This window comes from Cardiocondyla obscurior, linkage group LG13 (assembly GCF_019399895.1).
Source record: "Cardiocondyla obscurior isolate alpha-2009 linkage group LG13, Cobs3.1, whole genome shotgun sequence".
Classification (NCBI taxonomy): domain Eukaryota; kingdom Metazoa; phylum Arthropoda; class Insecta; order Hymenoptera; family Formicidae; genus Cardiocondyla; species Cardiocondyla obscurior.
In genome coordinates, this window is record NC_091876.1 from 505654 (window position 1) to 527379 (window position 21726).

The following is a 21726-nucleotide window of genomic DNA, read 5'->3' on the forward strand; positions in this document are numbered from 1 at the left end:
ATAAATACACGTCTTTAAAGTGATTAATTAATTAGCATCAAGTTTCGATCCAAATAGTCGTTCTGCAAGGCTTTGCCGAGTCTACGTCGCGTCGAAATCAAATCAAGAGCCGCGGATCGCTAATCGAACGAAGGCGACGACGGTTGTCGTGCAAAAGGAAGCGGTAAAATAAAAAGTCGAGCATTTAGCCGGGACCGAAAGCCTAATTCAGTCAGGCCGACGAAGGCGAGTTTTCCTCGGAGGACCTTTGCAAACTGCCTCCTGCATCGCCTACCTTGTCTGCCCCGGTAACATCGATGACGGAAGCTTTGAAATTCGATTACAGAGCCGTTTGAAAGCCTCATCCTCTCTTCTTCTGACGTTCCATTCGTGCCGTGCATACGCGATTAAATGCACGGTGCATACACAGTACAATGAAGTGAAACATGATGTAGATACTATTTACATAATTCGTTGTTTGTCGTTAGACCGTTTAATACTGCAAGTAATTTTTGTTATTTCGCCACTTTATAAGGCTTCGTTATAAGAAAAAGAAAAAAAAAAAAAAACTTTTTATCAAATATGAGAAAGTAAAAGAAACTAAGTTGACCTAAAAATCATAGCTTTCAATGGTAAAGCATATATGATCAATTCAGACTTGTTCAAATAAGGTGCATTTGCATCGAGTCGAGCATATTCTTGGAAAACCTAACTTATATTGAAAAGCACAATATTCGCGTAAGATATAGATACTATATCTAATAAATTGAGTTTCGGGGCAAGCCTGTGTCATAGGTATGTATTATTTCGATATTGTTGCAACGTTAAATATGTTGAAATATTACCTACATACGATGTATTAAATATTTGGCACTTTACACGTTACAATTTGTCACTCAAATAAATTAAAAGTAACAAGTATGCGCCTTACGTACAAAGCGCTCTCGTTCTTAAATTAGTAAATCAATAGTATCGATGATTTTTATTCCAATTATTATTCAGCTCCTCAATAACGATTTTGTCATTTCGTAAAAGCCACAACGAGAGACTATCGCTACCGGCCAGTGAAAAGTTAAGCATGGTCATGTGAACGACTTCCTTATATCTTTATCAGCACTAAAGAAAGAAAGGGAAATCTTTCTTTAGATGACCAGGGGGTGGCTTTGTGTCTATACGAGTAAATATTAGCGGAGGATGATGAGAACCTAGCCTAACCCCTCCGCTCGTTCCCTCTTACTTTCGCCTTTACCTTTTCATTGCAAACCTCCATGGTCTTTCTCTTGCTCCGGCCGTTCATTCCGTCCCGACGTCATTCCGAAGGCTGTCTTTTACCTGTCCCCTTCCGACTAGATCTCACCGAAAATTCACTCTGATATTATTCCATTCAAGTTTGCACACGTGATGACGGCTTTTCTTTTGCCCGGCAGATACCGCTCATTGAAACCTGCATCCTCGTACAAAAATTCAATGTTATTTCGATGCAAATTTTTTACGTCAGGAGCATTAAAAAATGCTAGTGTAATTTTATTATATATTTTTATCGCTGTATAATATTTTGGCTTAATCTTAAGTGTACTTGACTGAAATTTTATTCCCAATGTTTTTTTATTCGTTAAAATTCCAAGGTAATTCCTTACTTTTGCCAGTTTTGCTCAATAAGATGCACCGAATATATGTTATAGTCGAAGCTATCGTTTTCACGGACACCCCGATCTTACAACAGGCGTTGGGTTCAATGGAGATCGTGTGCGATTGAGTACTGTGGAGCGTGATCCAAAATTAACTCCGATGCACAGAAAGTACGGAATATAGTAGCGCAGGGACGTCAGAAATGACGTAGGTTCCGTGAAGCGGTTTCTCGTTTCAGGTAGATCAAATAGAAGCACATTTGTGCTTTAATGCGAGCACTAACGCCCTATTATCCGTCCAATCGTTGCTATCCATCACCAACTAGATTTTGGCTACGATAAATATTTCGACGTTGCGTGAAAAATATTTTAACTTTTTCTACCAAGTATATGGATGTAAATTAAATATATGTATACCCTCGAAATTTCTTAAGATAAAGGCTTTATTTTATAAAGTAAAAAATTCATTCCGCAACAAACAGGAAATGACTTATAAATGAAAAGTCACATTAATCGATTGCTCGAAGAAATTTAGAGAGTATACTTACTTGAAAAAAATTTGTCATTTATATTTTTTTTACATAAAAGTGCTCATACCGTTTCTCTTTCGTCGATTCTTCTCGATGCTTTCTGTTGCCCTCGGAATAACTATTTAACAATATTTTACTAACAGTCCAATTAATAAATCTCCAAAAATATGCGGGTAATTAATTAAAGAATGTTGCAATTAGACAATAATAAAATTGAAAATATTGAAACACAATAATAATCTCCGACGCCTTATCTAATCGCCAGCCTGCTCTCTCTCGTTCCTCCACTCTGTGTTCGTCAAGTTTTGCTCCAGCCGCTCATAACACAAGTTCTCTAATGCAAACTTACCTTTGACAAACTGTCAAGTGTCAACGGATTAGCGAGCAACCGATACGCCGCACATAATTCGAAAGAGAAGACGAGGTATACAAATTTGCGTGGCAATGTAAGACCGTTCGCGGTTATCGCACCCGTTTTGATAAAGAAACTCGTGTCGTAACTCGATTCCATAATCAAACTGCCAGATCACTATTTTAAGTTGTTTAATTATCCAATGATCTTTTTAATCTGATTCCACGGGAAACAGGGATGCTTACTTTCTAGTTAAAAAAGATGCGTTGTCACTTTAAAAGAATTTATTCGAAACCCGCATCTTGCAGACATTGGACACAAATTATACATATAGGTACTATAGAATAAAAATTATTTATCGATTGTATATTAATTGCGCGTGTATCAGATAGATTTTGAGACAAATAAATCTCCGCGCGTCCAATGAAAATTGTTTCACACTTTTGTCTTTTGATAAAGATTTTTTTATTATGCATTTTATTTCGTATCGTTACCTCATACCGACACAAGGTAGGAGAGATATTTTAGGAGAAGGACGTAAGTATTGTAGCGCATTTGAAACGGAAAGTAAATAATTTATATACCTAATCAATAGACATCTGTATTTTATATACAAGCAAGTACCTGGTCAAGTTATTAGTTATCCCTAAGTTAGTTAACAAATATTTCAATTGCGTATAAAATATAAAAGGAATAATCAAATATTGTCATTTCTTAAATCGTCGTTAATACGTATTTTATAGGTATAATTTCTATATAATATAAATAAACATAATTAAAGAGATTGAGAAAATTTTAATCCCGTCTGTTTCGACGAAACGACCGTAAGGCACAACATGTACATTTTCGTATCCCGGGGAACTGCGGATATCGAATCGATGAAAATTATAATAGGCTTCACGCGACTGTTATAATAGGATCACGCAACTTTGTTGCGATCAAGCGGCTGGTGGTTAATCGAAATACTTGAGCAGCGCAGAGAGTCGTCGATGATTATTAGAGAAAGTAGGTGAATTGATAACGACTCGATGAGAAACGATTCATCCCCCGGTGGAGCAAAAAAGTAACACGGTGGTTCCTGCGCAAGCGTGTGTCAGAACGGGGGTTGATGACGGTGCACGGCGTCGCAAGCAACGCTCGCTGGCGCTCACTTGAATCCTCGTCGCGTGTTCGTCGGGCGATTCGCCTTGAAAGACCGCAAACTCGAAGCGGAGCAAGTCCACCGCCGGGTCGCGGCACGATCGCGAATCGATGCCAACGTACAAGATCCATGTCGTCTCGGCGGTTAATCCAGCCACGCGTAACCACCTGCTTCGTTTTTGTTCTCGCGTCAGGTCCCGCGCGAATACGTAATATCGCGTGAAAGTGCCAAGCGGAGCGAGTGAAAAGATTTGGGGAAATGTAGTTAGACTCGAACGGTGAATTCCGCGCATCGATCGCGGTCTTGGATAAGACTGTCTCATCCGGCTTGACATCGTCGGATGCTCGACGAGTTAGTTAGTCGTCATCTTTAAGACTATCGTGTATTATTGTTCGATTCGATTCGATTCAATCAAAGTTTGCGCTCAAAGACGATCCGATCGATTACAGGAGACCCAGTGATATTCCGCGGCAATCGTTTGCAAAATTTCTGTTGAGCCACGAGTGACGATCAACGTTGACGAGATTATCGATGTCCCAACGCTGCGAAACGATCCATTGCCGGTCGTTGCATCGTGACGTGATAACCGTCGCGTGCCGATCGGAGAACTTGACGCGTGCACGGAAGATGGAAATAAGAACTCGCCGCGTTCGTGCGTCCGCGTCGAGCACTAAGGGCTGAAGTTTCAGAGTTCCGCTGGCCTACTTTGGCTCTGTCCTCCGGACGGAGAGAGTGCACGAGGTGAGGCTATCGCTTGCTTACTTGTTGCCGTACGTTCCGGCAGGATATCCGATCACGTTAATTGCATCAAGAGCTTTCACTCTGTACGTTTCCACATATTATTGCCGAATAATAACCCTTGTATAACTAATCTTTATTTTTCTATTTTCAAGTAACGGAAGAAATATATTTAGGTATATTCTTTATTTCTTTTTCGTTCAACAACTGAAAAGGCAAACTTATCAGGAAATCTCACACAAGTACCTATATTACTTTCAGATAAACGTAGCAAAATTAGATAGACCTTTTTAATTCAAAGAGGGCGAGATATAAGATAAAAGAGACCCTCTTATTCTAATTTTTTTTTTCTTCTACATTTATATCGCAAATCTTAAGCTCACAATTATACAAACAAAAAAATCACAACGAGTTCTCGAATGTCATATCGTTACATTTAATTTTACATATTAAATTATTCGTTTAATCGTAGTTAATTGCAAAATTATTTTTTCGCTGGATATAATTAACGATTAAAATTTAATCCTTTTTATTTACTTCACTTTAAAGTGGCGCATGTTATACGCGATGTGCGATGACAGATAATGCAAGACATAAACTACACTTTCAAACGTTATTTGAATCGCATAGGGGAAGCGTTGTTCGTTAAAGGAACAGTTTATATACAGTTTAACGCGTTTATACTTGAATGTTGCGACGTTACTCAATTGTGTGTTTCCAGTTCTCGTCGCGTTGTTGCGCTTTATATTTTGTTCGTTCTGCAAGTCATGTCGTGAAATATAAATAGGCTACCGATATAATGTGACAGCAACCAACGCTATAATCGGGTTCACCTTACGGCGAAACATGCGATATCAGAAATATATATCGCGTATATTCGTAAAAATATTTCAGACATTGCGCTTGCCAAGTATTTTTTTGTTTTCAAGTACTTATTTTCTATACAAAAATAAATCTAAAAAATTCCACAAAGAAATCTAAATACGATTTACAGAATGTTGATTTCAATTTTCTAATTATTTTCTTATATAAATTTACCGAAAGCATTTCAGATTTGCACAAGTATATAACGGACTCCTGCTATTAAATCACTTTAATACAAAAAGAACTCGGATAAATTCACGTAATATAATTGGCGGAATCTGTTTGACATTGCGCGCATTTGTGATTCCCTCAATTTATCTTCCGTCGTTTGAATCTTTATCACCCTAACTGCATATGACAGCGATGAAATATTAATGTCTACTATACTGCTTAATCCAAGCGCGTTACGTAAAGTGTTGACGTGAGATGAACGTCGCGTCATCATATTTAACGCTAAACGTATGGCGAAGGTGCGACGGGTCCGTAGATTTTAAAACCATCCGCAAGAGTTAGTCTCACGCGATCGCGGCAACTGCCGATGTAAACGAACTCTAGATCGCTTTATTCCGCTCGGTCAGGCGGCATCGAGGTCGTCACTGACAGCCCGAGAGGGTTTCCAGGAGAAAAAAAGAGAACCTTTAACAAAATATGGCCATCGCGATTGTCTGTGAAGAGGCGCATTATCAGATCTGTTCTTTTTTTTTTTTTTCCTTTTTTGTACAGTGCGATGAATGGCCATGACCTACGACCGATTGATCGCCAGAACTGACAAAACGCGATGATAATCCCCACGGTATATTGCAAAATCATCGATAACGTCGCGTTTGCAATTATTCTTTTCGTTAAAAGCAAGGAAAAAAAAAAACAAATTTATTTGATATAAAAAAATGTTTTATTTTAGTGAACCTAACTCTTATTAATCGGCGCCGATTGATCGAATACGTTTGGCTTGTATTGGATTAATTACACAAGTCTAAGATAATAAAGAAAAAACATGTTATTAAGAAATAACAAATGAGACGTTGATATAACATTCTTATACCAACTGATTATTAGTATATTAATTTAGTAATACTTGATAATTTTTAATAAGAATGTATCTACATATCGTATGATACTTGTTCCCTTTTAAAGCAGTATATTTCTTAATTTATTAAATCGACACGTGTTTATTGAAAGATATATGTATATCCGGAAGGTTACCGGAGAGTGATTGTGATTGCCGAAGGATTCTTGTTAGCGAGTCCTTTGCTTGCCTTTGGGAGGTCGATCAATAAATATCGATTAGCTTATGCTTTGTAGATACGTAAACCTACACCTACATATTTTCTCGTCATGGTCATTCCGCGCGATGAGTACTTACGGCTCGGGAAAAGTTTTCCCGATAATACAATAAAATTATGAATATCAATGACGTTGTGTTCGACGGACTAAAAATACAATTAAATTATATAAAAATATATTAAATATTATTCTACACACTTTTTTTTTTCCAACATATCATTTTGCTACATATTTTTGTCTGAATATTTGCACAAAATACGTAGCTTTCAAGCTAATTTAATTTAACATTAACATTATTTTTTCTTCTTTTATTAAAATAATTTTTTGCGTACATGATAAAATTCGCAAAAAAAATTTAATATTTGCGTTTGTGATATATATATTTTTAAGACATTTTTAATGGTACCGAAATTGCGTCAGCTGCAATTTGCTTGACACGTAATAATTTGCCGGAAACGTGTAACCTAATACTTGAATTTTTTCTGAGGTCGTGGATCTTGAAAATATAAAAAATTAATTTTAAAAAATTTACAACTTTTTTTTTTTTCAACTACACGAGACCTTAATTCGTCTTAAATTTACTTTAAGCCTTGCTCTGCTTTTCTAGGAAAAATTCCGCATCAAAATCATTTGATTGAGTTTGGCTGTAAAGCCGTCACGCAGCTCCGGTGCAAGAAGCGTTATAGCTTTCAATATTTGACGTGATGTGTATACAAATCGTAGAATTTATTATAAGAACAAAAAGTTTATATTTCTGAAAATTATTCGCGTGTATTCGGTTGTAGAAATGATTCGATAAAATTTCTTTTGGCTAGTCGTATTGACGAGATCCTGTATTGTCAAATATTTGAGCGTGTTGTAGGACGTTGAAGGTTTTTACGCGTGCTTTTCTGATCATTTCTGCACTGATAATTTTTGATAACGGTGCAATATTTTATTTTATATGTATATGCAGCGCGCAGACATTTTTATCTCCCTGTAAAAGTAACTTTACAGTAATTATCCAAAAAAAAAAAAAAGTAGCGCTTTATAATAATAAAGTGAGGTATTATAAATATTATAGAAATATACGTATAAATTGAATTAAACTCCATGTTAAAACAAACGTAAAATTTTGCATCCTGGCAATAATAATCGACAATTGCCAAGTCTCTCGAAAACATCTTTCAGTTGACAAATTACGAAAGCATTATTAAAAATAAATGTGAAATTGATAGGCAAAATGTGGAAACGGTAAAATATGGATTCCAAGTGCCTTGTGTGTTTATTAATAAATACCATTGCATTTATTGGGCGAGATATACACGTGGCATTCTCATCCTCGTTCTGCAAGCGTCAAGCATCGTCCCATCTAAAGCCACGAATCGTGCACTATGAAAACCGACGGTCCGAATTCATTTAAATGCCGCGTTTAATTCCGCGTGCCGTATCCCGCCAGGAAATATTACATCGGAGATATTCGCTCGCGCGAATTCGGATTTCATTCTAAATGAATATTTCTTACGGAAGGAAGGCGCGTATTTACGGAACGGCCGTCGATGCGTTATAGCATATGTCGCGTGCGTGAAATATTAAAACGTTATTTGCGCTTCAGTTTAATCAGACTTCGCACTGACAGGATCGTTAATATTGTATGCGATGGATAACTAGCGGTTTAAATATTCATCGACATATCGCGGCACAAAGTGCTCGCAGCACCGTGAGAAATACCACAGGGGCGAGTGTCTTTGCGCGGAAATATGTGAGCATGACGAGCGACCGTGAGCCGCTAATTTCGAGAGTTTCACGTTCAACGCAGGGTGTACTTCCTGCGCGAGACGAAGTTAGGCGATGAATAAATACTTTGTGGCACATCCAAGCCGCGGAGTTGCGAATTAAATAACAATGAGTTAGCAATGGCATCTTCTCTTATTAACTATGTTTCGCTTAATGTCGCCAAGTAATAGACTTTACAGGCGCGATCCTCTACGCGAGGCCGAGAAAGAATTAAACGCGTTTGTCACTTAACCCTCCATTTTTTCAAAATATTACATTTTTTTTATCAAAATCTTGACGTTTGTTGAACAAACGTAATATTGTATCGTACAATTGTGGTATTACGAACAAGGGCCCAAATGCGCACAGCGTAAAACGGACAGATTACATAAATTTATTCCAACTATACTCTACCTAACTACTAATTGTAACCACAAACTGATTGGTGAGTGGGGTCCGTTTTAAACTGTGCGCGTCAGCTAGAACGCTCCCATTTTTATCTTTATTCGAGATAACGCTATTTAAAATTTTACAGAGCACCTAATCTTTTTGCAGAAACTTAATTATCTTGCCTGCAAGATTAAGTGTTTTTAAAATACAAATTTGTTTGATATTAATATGATAAAACTATATTTTCCATATCTAATGAATTATTATATTCACTCACATTTAAATCGTTTTATGACATATACATGTATCACGATATATAGTACCTACATATACAAGGAAAGCTATGAATATTTCATTACTTACGGAAGCAAAATAAATTGAGAGAAAAAAGAATTACGATCGACGGCGTGTTGCCGGTTCACTTATGTACGTTTGTAGTTTTCGGTTAGATCAGGGTAGATTATTTTTCGTCCGTCCTTCCTTCCTTCCTTCCCTCCTTCCGTGGCAGTCTCTGAATTTATCCTCACGTGTTGCAGCATTTGACATCACTCGACCCTGTATTAACTCGCGGGTCTTCACTCGCGTCGTCCTCGATCTCGACACAGGAAATAATTGTTCGTTTCGTAGTTGACGACGTCGGCACATATTTGTATGCGAAAACTTGCTATCTTCGGTCGAAAATACGCGAAATTGTAGAGCGAGCAACGACACGTCCGAACGCCCGAGGTTCCGCAACTAGACTGGCTCTTAGAGATTTCGGCCCTTGGATAGAAGGAGAAAACCGCGTAAAAGAGCGAAACGGCAATAGGTCCGATCGTCAACTGAACGCTGTCCTTCTCGCGCGGAATTCTCGGAAGCGCCGAGCTCGACGCCAAGCTAGTTTACGTCTATTTTTATGCGCTCGCCGAGCTCGAAACGACCTACCCCAAAACACATGTTCGCTCGAGCAAGTTTTCTTTCGCGACTCCGAAAGCAACTTTCACTTTCGAGCTCCCAGATCGTCGCCGATGTAAAACTCTTGTTCGAGCCAGCCCCAAAGACAATTTAATAATCTGAATATTTTTCTGTTTCGTAAAAGTTAATATTTTTTTTTTTTTTTTTTTTTTTTTTTTTTAATTACCCGGAGGAACATCGATAGCTGACGTTTACTTTCACTTGACACGATGCGAACTAAACGAGAATATCAATTAAAGCCGCAACAATTAACTGCTAATTTACGCGTAACATCAATTGTTTTTTTTTTTTTTTTTTTTTTTTTTTAATAGATTATATATGTATAATCTACAGATATTCGATGTTGGTTTCAATCGAGTTTTACTCGAAACTGATCGTCGAACATAAGAGAATACGAAAACCGATATGTATACAGATAAAAGTTTCCATGTCTCGGCCACGGTATTCGCGCAGCTCCCGTTCAAACGAGAAAAGACCGAGGTATCCGATGAGAAGCGAATCAATTTGACCGACGCCGACGTTGAAACGCAATTACAAGCGACGTCCGCGGCTGCTTCGTCGAGCCCCGAAATTCGTTTCGCGCGCGCACGTTTGCCGTGAGAAAAATCGAAGAAAATAATTACGATTACCTCGATATATTGGAGGGGTACATTTCACTCGCCGGACGATAACGAGCACGAGTAAGCGTTGGCACACGCTACCCTTCGTGAATCGCGCTTAACTCAATGCGGAAAAAATGCGTCGCACGAATGGGAATAACAAGCGCTGGACGTGTTCTCGAAAGAAAATACCCTACGAGTAGCTTCATAAAAAATGATGTTTGCAACGTCCGCGGGAAACTCTGTACGCATTTATCCTACTTATGTATTTTGCATCTACGGCGGAAGGACTTCGGCGCAACTTCTGATCCCTACGATATTAAAATTAAAAAAGTAAAAAGAAAAAAAGGGGGGACGTTACTTTGTATAAAATATTATTTAGTTAAAATTTTGAAATAATAGACGAGCAACGTCTTTGAGATGATTTCTGTTAATTTTGTACGACTATCATCTCTCGAGCAAACTCGACAAGTTGCATTTGCGTGCCTGGGTTCAAAGGAACGCGCGCGACTATGACCAAGTTTCCATCGAGAGTTCGAATCGGGTCAGAGTTGGATAATTAGTCAATAGACACGTTGGTTACAACGGATTTAATTTTACTAATGTTGTAACGAACAAACGTACGTATCGGGGAATTACCCAACCTTGACCCATTTCGAACCCTCGAAGGGAACTTAATCTATTACTTGTTTGCAAATTTTTTTTATCGCCAATTAAATTGTACGTTGATAATTTTAACATTGATCTTAAGAGATTCGTGCCGAATAGCCTACGCACGTGCATGTTATAAAATATTACCCAACAACGTCAACTATCGGATCGTAAATGCGTTTTACTAAAAACATCGTCGATACTGATTTATGGTCGACTTGGGGAAGAGAATTGATGTGATCGGTATCACCAAGCACGTGCCCTTTGACTTCAAAGCGACGGAATATTACGGTGCTCCGCTACGGCATTCTTGGTATAGGTACGACATCGATTATTGAGTCCTCGAGAATCATATAATTTCTGTCACGCGTGTTTTTTTTAACTTGTCGTTTTTTTTTTTTTTTTTCTTTTTACATTTAACAGAGACTTTTCTCCATTGTAGGCTTATTTTATTTTCAAGTTATTTTTAAAATAAAGATTCAGAATTACACGATAGAACATTTCTGCCATTGCACAGCGGCATCGTTCGCAGCATTTTCCGTTTACTTTCAATTACTTGTTATTGTTTTAATTACGATTGTCTCTCGTCTATGTTGTAAACCTATTACATTATCGAAGTTAACTTGCCCTAATTTGTCTAGCAATAGTTTTCAAGTGAAGCTAAGCGTAAACGTCGTCTTTACCTTTCAGGCAACAAATATGAAACTGGCTAATTAGCAGGATTGTTTGAGAAAGACGAAAACGTGGAAACCTGCAAACGTTTCGCGAATTACATATAAAACGTTTCAACTGTTGGCTCGGGGTGGCCAAGACACGCGGTAATTGTTGGCATAATTAATTTTGTTGCGACTCAAAATGAAATACGACATTCCGAATGGTGGAAATATCGTGCGGTTGGCCGGTTCAAATGCACGCATTTCCGCAAAACGATTTCAGGCCGATTAACTAGCGGATTCGCGCTCACCTCGCATTGTCTGCGACGAGCGAGAGCTAGAAATGTCGGATTAACAGCGCGCGCGGTCGGCGTATTGTTAGTTTCGCTATACTATCGTGTTTGCTTGATTTCCAGTGGCCCATGTAACATCCATAGAAATCCAATACCAGCCGCGATGTGAAAACGCGTAAACACATGTTGCGCGAATCTGCGAGTGGCAGCAAAACTCATTTGCAAGTATAACTATAAATTAACGCGGCGCTTTTATCATAAGGTAAATGACATCGCGCTGTTCGTTTATTCGATCTGGGCGCGCTGCACAATCACTCTGCGATTTGTCCGAAACATTATCATTATCGGGGGCGTCGTGACGCGGGAATGTCACAATTTCGCGATATACATACTTACGTAAGTATCACGCATTGGTTGGATTGGATTGGATTGGTTGGGACAAATGCATTATACGTTACATGTATATACGTACAAAATATACACGTTAAATATACCTAATGGTTTTATCTGTCAATGTTAATTTAAAATTAATTTAAAATTTTAATTCAACTAAATGAAATTGTTTAATTATTTTTTAAACCAAATAGAAATGTAAAAGTAATTTTTCTTCAAGCCGCACGTGCATTTTTAAAGCCTTAAAAAAATTTCTAATATTTTCTCGTACGTAAATGTTGTAATAATTTATCCAAGACTTGAAAGATTTGCAAGCTTGTTCGTGATTCCAAGAAACATAAAAAGAGTCGGTCTTAATATGTATTTATTCATTTACATTTAGACGTAAAAGGATTGAAAGGAATAAAAGTTTCTATAAGAGCTCTTTTAAAATAAATTGATTGTCCGACGAGAGAAAAGATTGGAATCTTGGGGGAGAAAGAAAAAAAAATTCTACGTGCAAGTCCCGAAGATCATGATATCGCGGAAACAGCCATAATCTCCAATAATTAAGTTTTACGTATAAATGACGAGTTTGGCATGCGGGCCAACACGCCAATTACTGAAATGGACACCCGATTGATCGATCGAAATACGCGGATATGTGTGTCGACATTGTTCTCGGTCAGCCAGCAATCTATGTGGACCGCTGGAAGGGTATTTGGTCTGTGTATTCTATCGAGTTCAAGTGAGTTGAAACCATTTCCTCGTTCGTTGATATCATTTCGCAGGTTTCCCTCAGAAAAGCATTTCGCCGCTCCTACAGAGAAAATCATTTTCTCTCGCTTTGTTAATCCTTCATTGGATATTGAATCGCGCGAATATGTATAATATAATTTTACTTTGATTTTCTTTATTATTATATATATGCATCTAGGAGGGTGCATGTAAAGTACATCTATGTGTACTATTAATATAATTTTTTTTTTTTTTTTTTTTTTCATGCATATGTAGATATTTGAACGATTTTAGGATGTATTTTATTTAACTTGGCTACTGAATTATAACCTTTGATATTAAATGTTTCCTAAACCCCTATCGTATAATTACAATTCGATCTAACGTAACAAATAATCGAAACTGTAATTTAAAAATTATTTTATGTTACTTAAATTTATTATTTAGAATTAATTAGTAGAGCATAGTGTTTTAAATTTGATTGAAAAAAAAAAAAAAAAAAAAAAATAAATAAAAGTAATTCTGGCTGAGCAACTGCAGGATTTCATCTCCGCCTTGGATATTCAATCAGCCGAGCTAGCGGTGCCAACTTCCTCCGGTGAAACTAAATAGAAAGCTCCGGTCTTATAGAGATGAATTATTTGCAAGTCGGAGGAGCATATAAGCTAACGTGCGAAAATGATTTGCTGTCGGAAATCTACATTGGTCGAGCCTAAATTGCTGATTAGCGAGCACCTTGTCGGCAGTCGCAGATTAACTTCCGCAAGTCGCCGCAACGACCCTGCGTCCTCGTGCACCCTCTATTGCATGCCAATCGGTGATTTCCCACGTGAAATTTGATCGGGACGTCTAATCGCGTCACAGAGATATCAAATACATGTATTAACATATGTTAATACATGTATTTGATATAAATGATTGAGCAATCGGATCCAACTGACTAAAATTGATTAGTAAGCCATTTCATGTGAGCGGTGGTTTCATATTTTTTTACGCTTGATGAATTATTCGCGAGGATACATCGGATGATAAATCGCACTACATTTTTTATTTCTGCATCGCCCGCGGCCGGATACATGAAACAAATAAATGAGTGGTAATTGCGCTGTATCAATAAAAGTGATTGATAGCCCTGCCCAAGTTTTTTTCCGTAAACCAAATCAAAGATGTATGTATGTATATATTAATGGCGCAAAGGAAAGATTCTGCTAAATTGCGAGGAACGAAGAATATCCGCGGTAACAAAAGAGCCGCGTTGCGAGATGAAAGAAAGGGGAGCTGCCGAGGATTGCATAAATTTGCAGACCGTTAAAACTTGAAGCACCGCATTACCCTTGTCCTCGTCCAAATTTATCTTTGTTCCGAGAAGATTACGGTAAGACAGTACCAGGAGATGAGAATAAAAAAATATGTCACAATCGATTCTCTATTCCGACGGCGTGATTACTTTCAAATAATTATTTTGCGACACTCTAATGCATTTAAAACTCAAGTCTTGCGTTATAATAATATAAAAGTTATATTACATTTTACGTCGCTTAGTAATTAACGTATCAATCAAGTATGTATATCGATGTAATATTTACGAAACGTTACGAGTACCTAAATGTTTAAATAAAACGTCACGAGAGTTATTTACATGTGCTTCTTACAATTTCTGAACTAGCGATTCTACTCGAGAACGTGATTAAGTACATTTTCTGCATCTTGATCTAGAATTAGTGAACGAGGATATATGATCTGTACGATTTCCACGTCAGGTACAAATGGCTGATAGTGTCGTCTTCTGAAAAATGTGTCTTGCACACGCAATCCTTTAATTATTTTAATCACTTTAGATATAAATTGCATTAAGGTTACATTTAAATTCTCACATTTATATTTTTAAAATGCAACGTATTTGAAAGAAATTTTTTTCCCGTAAATTGTTACGATTTCAACGTGACACTTTACGCCTCTCTTTTTTTTTCTTCTTCTTTTTTTTTTTTTATCCTTTTATATATTATTACATCGTAACAATCGTAACTTTATCGTTTAGATTTTAAATAATAAATCCTATTACAGTTCCTATTGTATGGTGTTGGTTAAAAAAGTTATAATATATTCATTTTCAAAGGCAGGAGAGAAATCTGATATTCTTGAATAACGTAATAACGGCCGATGCTAATTGAGGTCGTTAAGAAACAGAGACAAATCTTTTTCTCTTACACATTACAGTTGTACGAGATTCGCTAATCAATTCGGTTTATGGATTATTCCCTTTCCATTTTTGACATTGCTTGCCAGTGCATTGTAATGCAAATTGGCGCGACAAATAACGCAAGCTCAAGATTTTATTACTTAAAGAATACTTTATGTCGTGTTTAATGCAATTTCCTTTGAATTAAAACAAAAGGGTTCCTTTTTATTGCGAGCAAAAGTCCGCCTTTACCAAAAGATAAGGAGCATTTGTAGAATATATTTCAATTTATCGTCGTTAAATCGTTGAGAGATAACGATATCGTTGTGCAGTCACGTTATCACACACGGAGAATGAAGGAAATAGTATATCGAAACACATACTTATTTTCTGTAATAACCACATTTTCTAGGACATAATCATAAATATGAAACGCGGAGTCCGTCGTGTTACACGCGAAGGAAAGTTTTTGCGTTTCATTTGCTTGACCTTGACAATACTATCACAGTCATTTGCAAAAAGATATTTATTATCGACACTAGTACTTTGATAAATCTTGCTAACGTCATCAAGGTTCAAGCATGCGATATAATATTGTTTGCAGTGATAACCATTTTATATGCTGCAATAAAAAGCTTTAACATTTTCTCTTTTACATTTCCGCACTTTCTTGCATTTCTGTACTTAACCCTTCAGTGTCAAAATTTAAAATGTAAAAAAGCGCGTGGAATGTAAGTTACACCCTATGTTATTTCCGCTATAAATGATTAACTAAACATTTTTTTTTTTTTTTTTTTTATAATATCGTTGCACATATTTGAAATCATGTCAACAAATTAAATTTAAGTTTCACGTTTTCTTCACAAACATTTATTATACATCAGAGTGCATCGAAGTAAAAAACATTCCACGCGTCCGCTGGAGAATTAATTCTATTTGATTTAATCTATTTAAAAAAGAAATTTTTTTTTTTTTTAATCCAATAAAATAAATAATGTTTAATGCAATGACTGTGTTAAGCAAAAAAAGCTGCTCTGCAGTTGTTGCAAAAATCGTGAATCAAATTGACATGGTCCTAGATTAGATGAAAATCAAGATCACGCGCAAATCAAATTAATGATTTTTGCAACAATTGCGACAGTCGATTTTGATTAAGTTTTTGTTTGAAAAATGAGTATAAAATTATAATAAAAAATGGAATATTCTTAGACATAGACAAATATATTTCTCTACAGTGTACTGGATATTTAAATGATATATCCTATTTCGATTTTAGGATGTTTAAGAGATGACTACTGGGTATTGAAGAGGAGAGAGGGCGCAGGAGCTTCAAAAGTTGCTGCCGCCTCGGTCCGGTGGGATGGAGATGAACGGCACCGAAAGCAGCCTGAATGGCACCGAGGTCAATCGCACTTCCGCGCCGATCTTCACCATCGGCACCGACTTCATCACCCAATGGTAAGTGCGAATAATCTTTTATTCAAAACGGACAGATTGACGTGTAGTCACGTGGAGCGCAGTTAAGTACACGTGAAACGGTCAGGGAAACCCTTGTCTCAACCTGCGATGCCAGTCATGGTTTCTAGGATTTTTTTTTAAGTTTTACCATGCAGACAACGTTGTATAAAATGACAACTTCTACGTAGGTGGATCTCAGCAACGCCACTTGTTTTCAAATACACGGGTCCACCGATGTGCGTACAACTTGTAAGATGCGCGACAATTAGTCTGTGCATATCATTATAATTTTAGCGTTACTAATTATTATTGTTTTAATGTTGCATATAGTAAACTACCAATTGCTTAATTAAATTAAACATTTTTATAAAATTGATAGATTTTAACTGACGCAGTCACGTTTATTGATCTCCAAGAGAATTTGCAATAAAAGCACCGTCATTAAAACATCCCGTGTCCCCGCGAAAGAAAAAAAGAAAAAAGAAAAAAAAAAAGTATTTTTAAAGATACAGTTTTTGAGAGCGACAGGTTGTTTAAAACATCCTGTACATATACACATACCCTTTCGTCAAGCTTATTAGGAATATTTTTAATTTTATAAATTTTAAAATGTTTGTTAAAAGCCACGATTTTTTATACTTGTTGCATCCTGTTTTTTCACGGCTACAGCGGTTCGCTCTGAAATCTTTTTCGTTGACGTGTACTAGCACTATGTAACGCTATTCGTTCCATCGATATCTAACGTCCCCGAAGGATTTTCCGCTATGGGAAATACGGTACAGACAGATTGATGGCACAGAATCACATTAATGAGATAATAGCAGGTGATATTATTAATTGATTTATTGACTATATGTGTGTATATATAACGTCGATTTATATAAATATCTATAAACTTTGCGTTATTTTCCTCTTAAAAAAAAAAAAAAAAAAAAAAAAAAAGATTAAGTAGATTTTCTTATTTTATCATTCCTAGTTTATTATTTTAGTGAGGATGCTTTTTTTTTATTCTCGCCCTGGTAACGGAAATATGATATATCGATCACCTGAATAAAAAGTACGAGACAACAATAACCTGCTTAATGCAAGGACATCTGATTAAGTTTGCGGGACTGTACTTTTGCACTTTGTGAGAAACCCGGGAATGAGAAATACGTCGCTATAAACGCATTTAGATAAGCGATTCGTCATTTGGCGGAATGGCCCTTTTGAATTCCAAGCGGCTCCGCCAAGTTGCCGTTAACTCTGGGACTGTTGATTATCGAGGGGTAATAACATCACGCGGGACGCCTTATACAGTCAACGGTCGTCGTTTGTGTTCCCTACTTCGCTGGGAATATCAAGGCTAAAGGAAATGAACTTTTTCCTAAGGACAAAATTGAAGGAAAAAAACATTCCCTCGAGAAGTCGTCCTCTTTTCGAGACAAGATTTTTCTTCAGACTTTTTTCTGCTTTAATCACGCTGAATAGTCGAATAATCATCATAAATTCTTAGAAACATTGTAATATAATTACTTTTTGTCACACAATTTACATAATAATTAGATCCATTTCGAATTCTCGAAATTGCCTCACATGGAATTTTCATGGCTATATTAATCAGACTTGTACGATTCGAAATAACTTAGAGCCAGAGTTGGTGGATAAAACTCGCGTAAGCCAATCCGGTGCAAATTGCATCCTTGACCTAGAAGAGCTACGTTAATCTGGCAATGCGACAGGGTGAAACACGCGGGCGAATTAGTTGATGGGCTACTCGACCAAATACGTTAGGCACGGCTTTACGAACGTCAGTCGTTATTTAACAAAAGAAAAAGTCGGCGTTGTACAACGATGCGAAATCACGCAAGCAACGTCGAACGGGCCGTTGGAGCGCACGCGATTCAGGTGAAAATTTCGAATGTTGCGTGAGTCAACAACGTTGACGACGGCAAAAGTCGTCCAGTGGAACACGTCGATGTATGTCACAGCATATGTGAAATCCTCGTGTCAATTGAGTGGAAGTAAAAGAGAATGGAAGAACATTATACGCGAACCAGAATAAATGCGATAAGATTTAAATACGTAAGTCTAAACTTTTAATTAATACAGAATGTGACGTTTTGATTCTGTATACGGTGGAACATGAATAATAATTTTGCATAAATTTTTTTTTTTTTTTTTATAACTAAAAGGAATAGATAATGTTATAATCTAACAATAGGAGTTTATTTAAAATTATGTGACACCATACGTTATAATATGATACGTGTCGTGAATTATATTTGAAATATTCAATGACCCAATCGTGACAGATGAATCGAAATCGAAGTTGCTTTTATACATAAAACGGGTTTATTATGAAGTTTATGACACGTTAGGTTACACTTGCCGGAAATATCGATTTTCATCGTAACTGATTGAAGTGACAGACTGTGATATTTTGCGTCTTTTGTAGCGTAAAACGTAACGCAATGAGAACTTTATCTTTTAAATATATTTATTAAGACTTTTTTTTTTTTTTATCAAATAAAACTAAACTGGTATTCAAATTTTGTTTTAAAACTTAAATAATCTGCTCTTTATTTGAAACTGTTGAAATTGATTGAAATAACACAAAAAGAAACTTGGAACGAATTAAATAAAAATATTAACATTCTGTTTAAAGAAAATTTAAAGAAAATAATCTAACTCGACCAAATTATTTGCACCTTATTATTTAAATATTTACATTACAATTAATTAATATTATACACGGGTATAAATTACAATTCTGGGCAATATTCCTGCATGAGAATATGTACAACAAAGTGTAAGAGAGGAAGAACGGGCTCTATGGAAATAGTAAGTAATTAAAAATATATAGTAAGTCGAAGGCATTCGGTATTTCCATCTTTTAGCGCGACGACGTTGCATGTTAAAATGGAACAGAGCCATTAAATGGATCGACTGTTGCATCCAACACGAGGCGACTGCTATTGTTTCGTTTAACTGTGTGAATGACACTGTAAAAGCGCGACTGCAGCAACGTACCGTCTAACTAGATGATGCATGCGATTAGCACTGCGCTATTATAACGCGGCGATCAATTGTCATATTACTTTCTGCTCGCTAAGGAATTCTAGTTACGTTCTCGTCGGCGAAGGGGAAAGGGGTCGTTTATTCCACTCTTATTTTATTTCCCTTTGATTTTCTTTATTCGCATTCTATATTCTGAAGCTGCATAATATGCGAAATCCGCATTATAGCTCGTCTAGTCTCGAAATAAAACTTTTATTTCTCAAATATTGATTTTCCTTGTTTCCTTATCTCTTGTCTTTTCTTTCCTTACTTCTTTATTTGTCTTTTTTTGTTTTTTCTCTTGAATTTACCGAAAGAAAACGTTACTGTCACAGCTCCTTGTTATACATTGTCGCTTTCGAAAATTAATTTCCTAGACAAAGAATAAATTTCAGTAGGTCCGATTTTGTTACTCGCAATAAAAGGTTTATCTTCCTCAAGTGATTCGACGGTATATACTGTAAAATTAAATTCATTGCTTTAATTGCTTTATACGATTTTCTCGCGCATTTCCAGTCGTCCAAGTTGTTACGCCAGCGTGGAACGAAATTATCTCCGCCGCGCCGTTTCCCAGTTTTGTGTACCAGAACCGACGCACGATTACAGCGTATGCAGAGAACAAATAAAATAGATCGAGCAACGAGAACGACACTGGAGCACATTGTGATGACACACAGTGAATATTGATTCGCGAATTTTCATTGCTACGCCGGAGAGAACCGAGGGAAAACTGCATTCTCCATTCTCCCGGTATAAAGCTTTCGTACGGCTTTCATATCGCGTATTTCTACTCCTCGAGCGAGCAGATAGGCAGCGTCGAAAATCATGGGATTCAATTTATTTACAAGTTCTTAGCTGCATGCATAGATATAGGAGGAGATATATAAACCGCGCGTTCTCCATCACTCCCAGCATATTAAAAAGGAGGTGAATCCCAGATTAGTCGTGTCCTTGTCACCCTGTGCGCATCTGAGATTGAAGAACAAACGATTAATCGTCACATTTATTAATACCCAACACGTCGTCGTGAAGATAAAACTGCCTCTTTTTTTAACTTTATGATACACAGACATTTTCCACTTGAAACTTATAAATGGCAATTTATAATCTGTAAAGTTGGCCGGCACATAAAAACTTTTTTAACAAGAAACATTTTCTGGCTGCGATTAACAAGAGATTTGCGGCGGAAAATTGCGAAAGAGAAAATCGTCTTATACATATATTCGTAAATATGCGGAAGAACTGTCGGGGCGATTTGTAAATACCTACTCTGCACCACAATATCACGCGCGATATTAGATATCTACGTGCTACACATCCGCGGAATGTAATGGGAAATCGATATCATGTCCAACCTGTGTGAAAAACTGTGTCTTTAAAGGCTGCCTTTTATCATATTTTTAGAAATAGGCATATACTTGTCAACATATTTAGTCGAGTTTGTTAAAGCAAACAATCGATGGAGGACAGAGATTGCATTTTAATATATGTACATATATAGAGGGAGAGAGAAAGAGGAAAAAAGAAACATTAATAGCTTGATTACTTGAGCTATCGTATTCAATAATACCTACACGTTTGATACGTCATATTTATAAATATAATACTTTAATTTCAAAATTGTGAGATTCTCAACTGCAAAATTAATTTTTATAATAAATTATATAACGTATGCTATTTAAACTACAATACGTTTTTTTTTTTTTTTTTTTTTTTTTATCGATAATTTAGTTTCTTCGTTGGAATATAAACAAAAAAATCTAGGTAGAGAAAGATGCGTGCGCGATTTTAATTAGCGATACCTGATTTATATTTTAAAAAGCTGGAAAGGAGTCTTGGGTGTCATTGTTGATAGAAATTAAATGAGTTTTCCGAGCAAAAAGTGTGTTAGAGCGCGCTCATTTCTCATTAACTCAATTAGTGAGTGTTTCCCGCATCCTTTCCTCGTATTCATCGTTCTCGGATACGGCGGCACAATTTTTCGCAAAATTAAATTAGGTCCGCTATGCCTACACTTAATTAGTATTGAGGAACTTATAATTCAATGTTCTGTATGTCTTTTTTTTTTTTTCCAAGTACGCCGTAAAATCTGCGCGTGCACTCGAAATTAAGTGCATTTAATGGTTATG

General features: G+C 36.6%; 1 protein-coding gene across 3 annotated transcripts in view; it reads left to right on the top strand.

Moving 5' to 3' along the window:
• The window catches only part of Machr-b (muscarinic acetylcholine receptor), a 72693-nt gene that overhangs the window by 38244 nt on the left and 12723 nt on the right, over nt 1–21726 (top strand). Inside the window, exons 1-2 of one of the 3 annotated variants that reach the window (XM_070665447.1) lie at nt 3661–4454; nt 16377–16558. In XM_070665447.1, the coding sequence (XP_070521548.1) occupies nt 16461–16558 (98 nt within the window). In that variant the 5' untranslated portion in view covers nt 3661–4454; nt 16377–16460. Of the gene's footprint in view, nt 1–3660; nt 4455–16376; nt 16559–21726 lie in introns of those variants that run through there. The other 2 variants (XM_070665449.1, XM_070665448.1) reach the window with 2 other exon arrangements.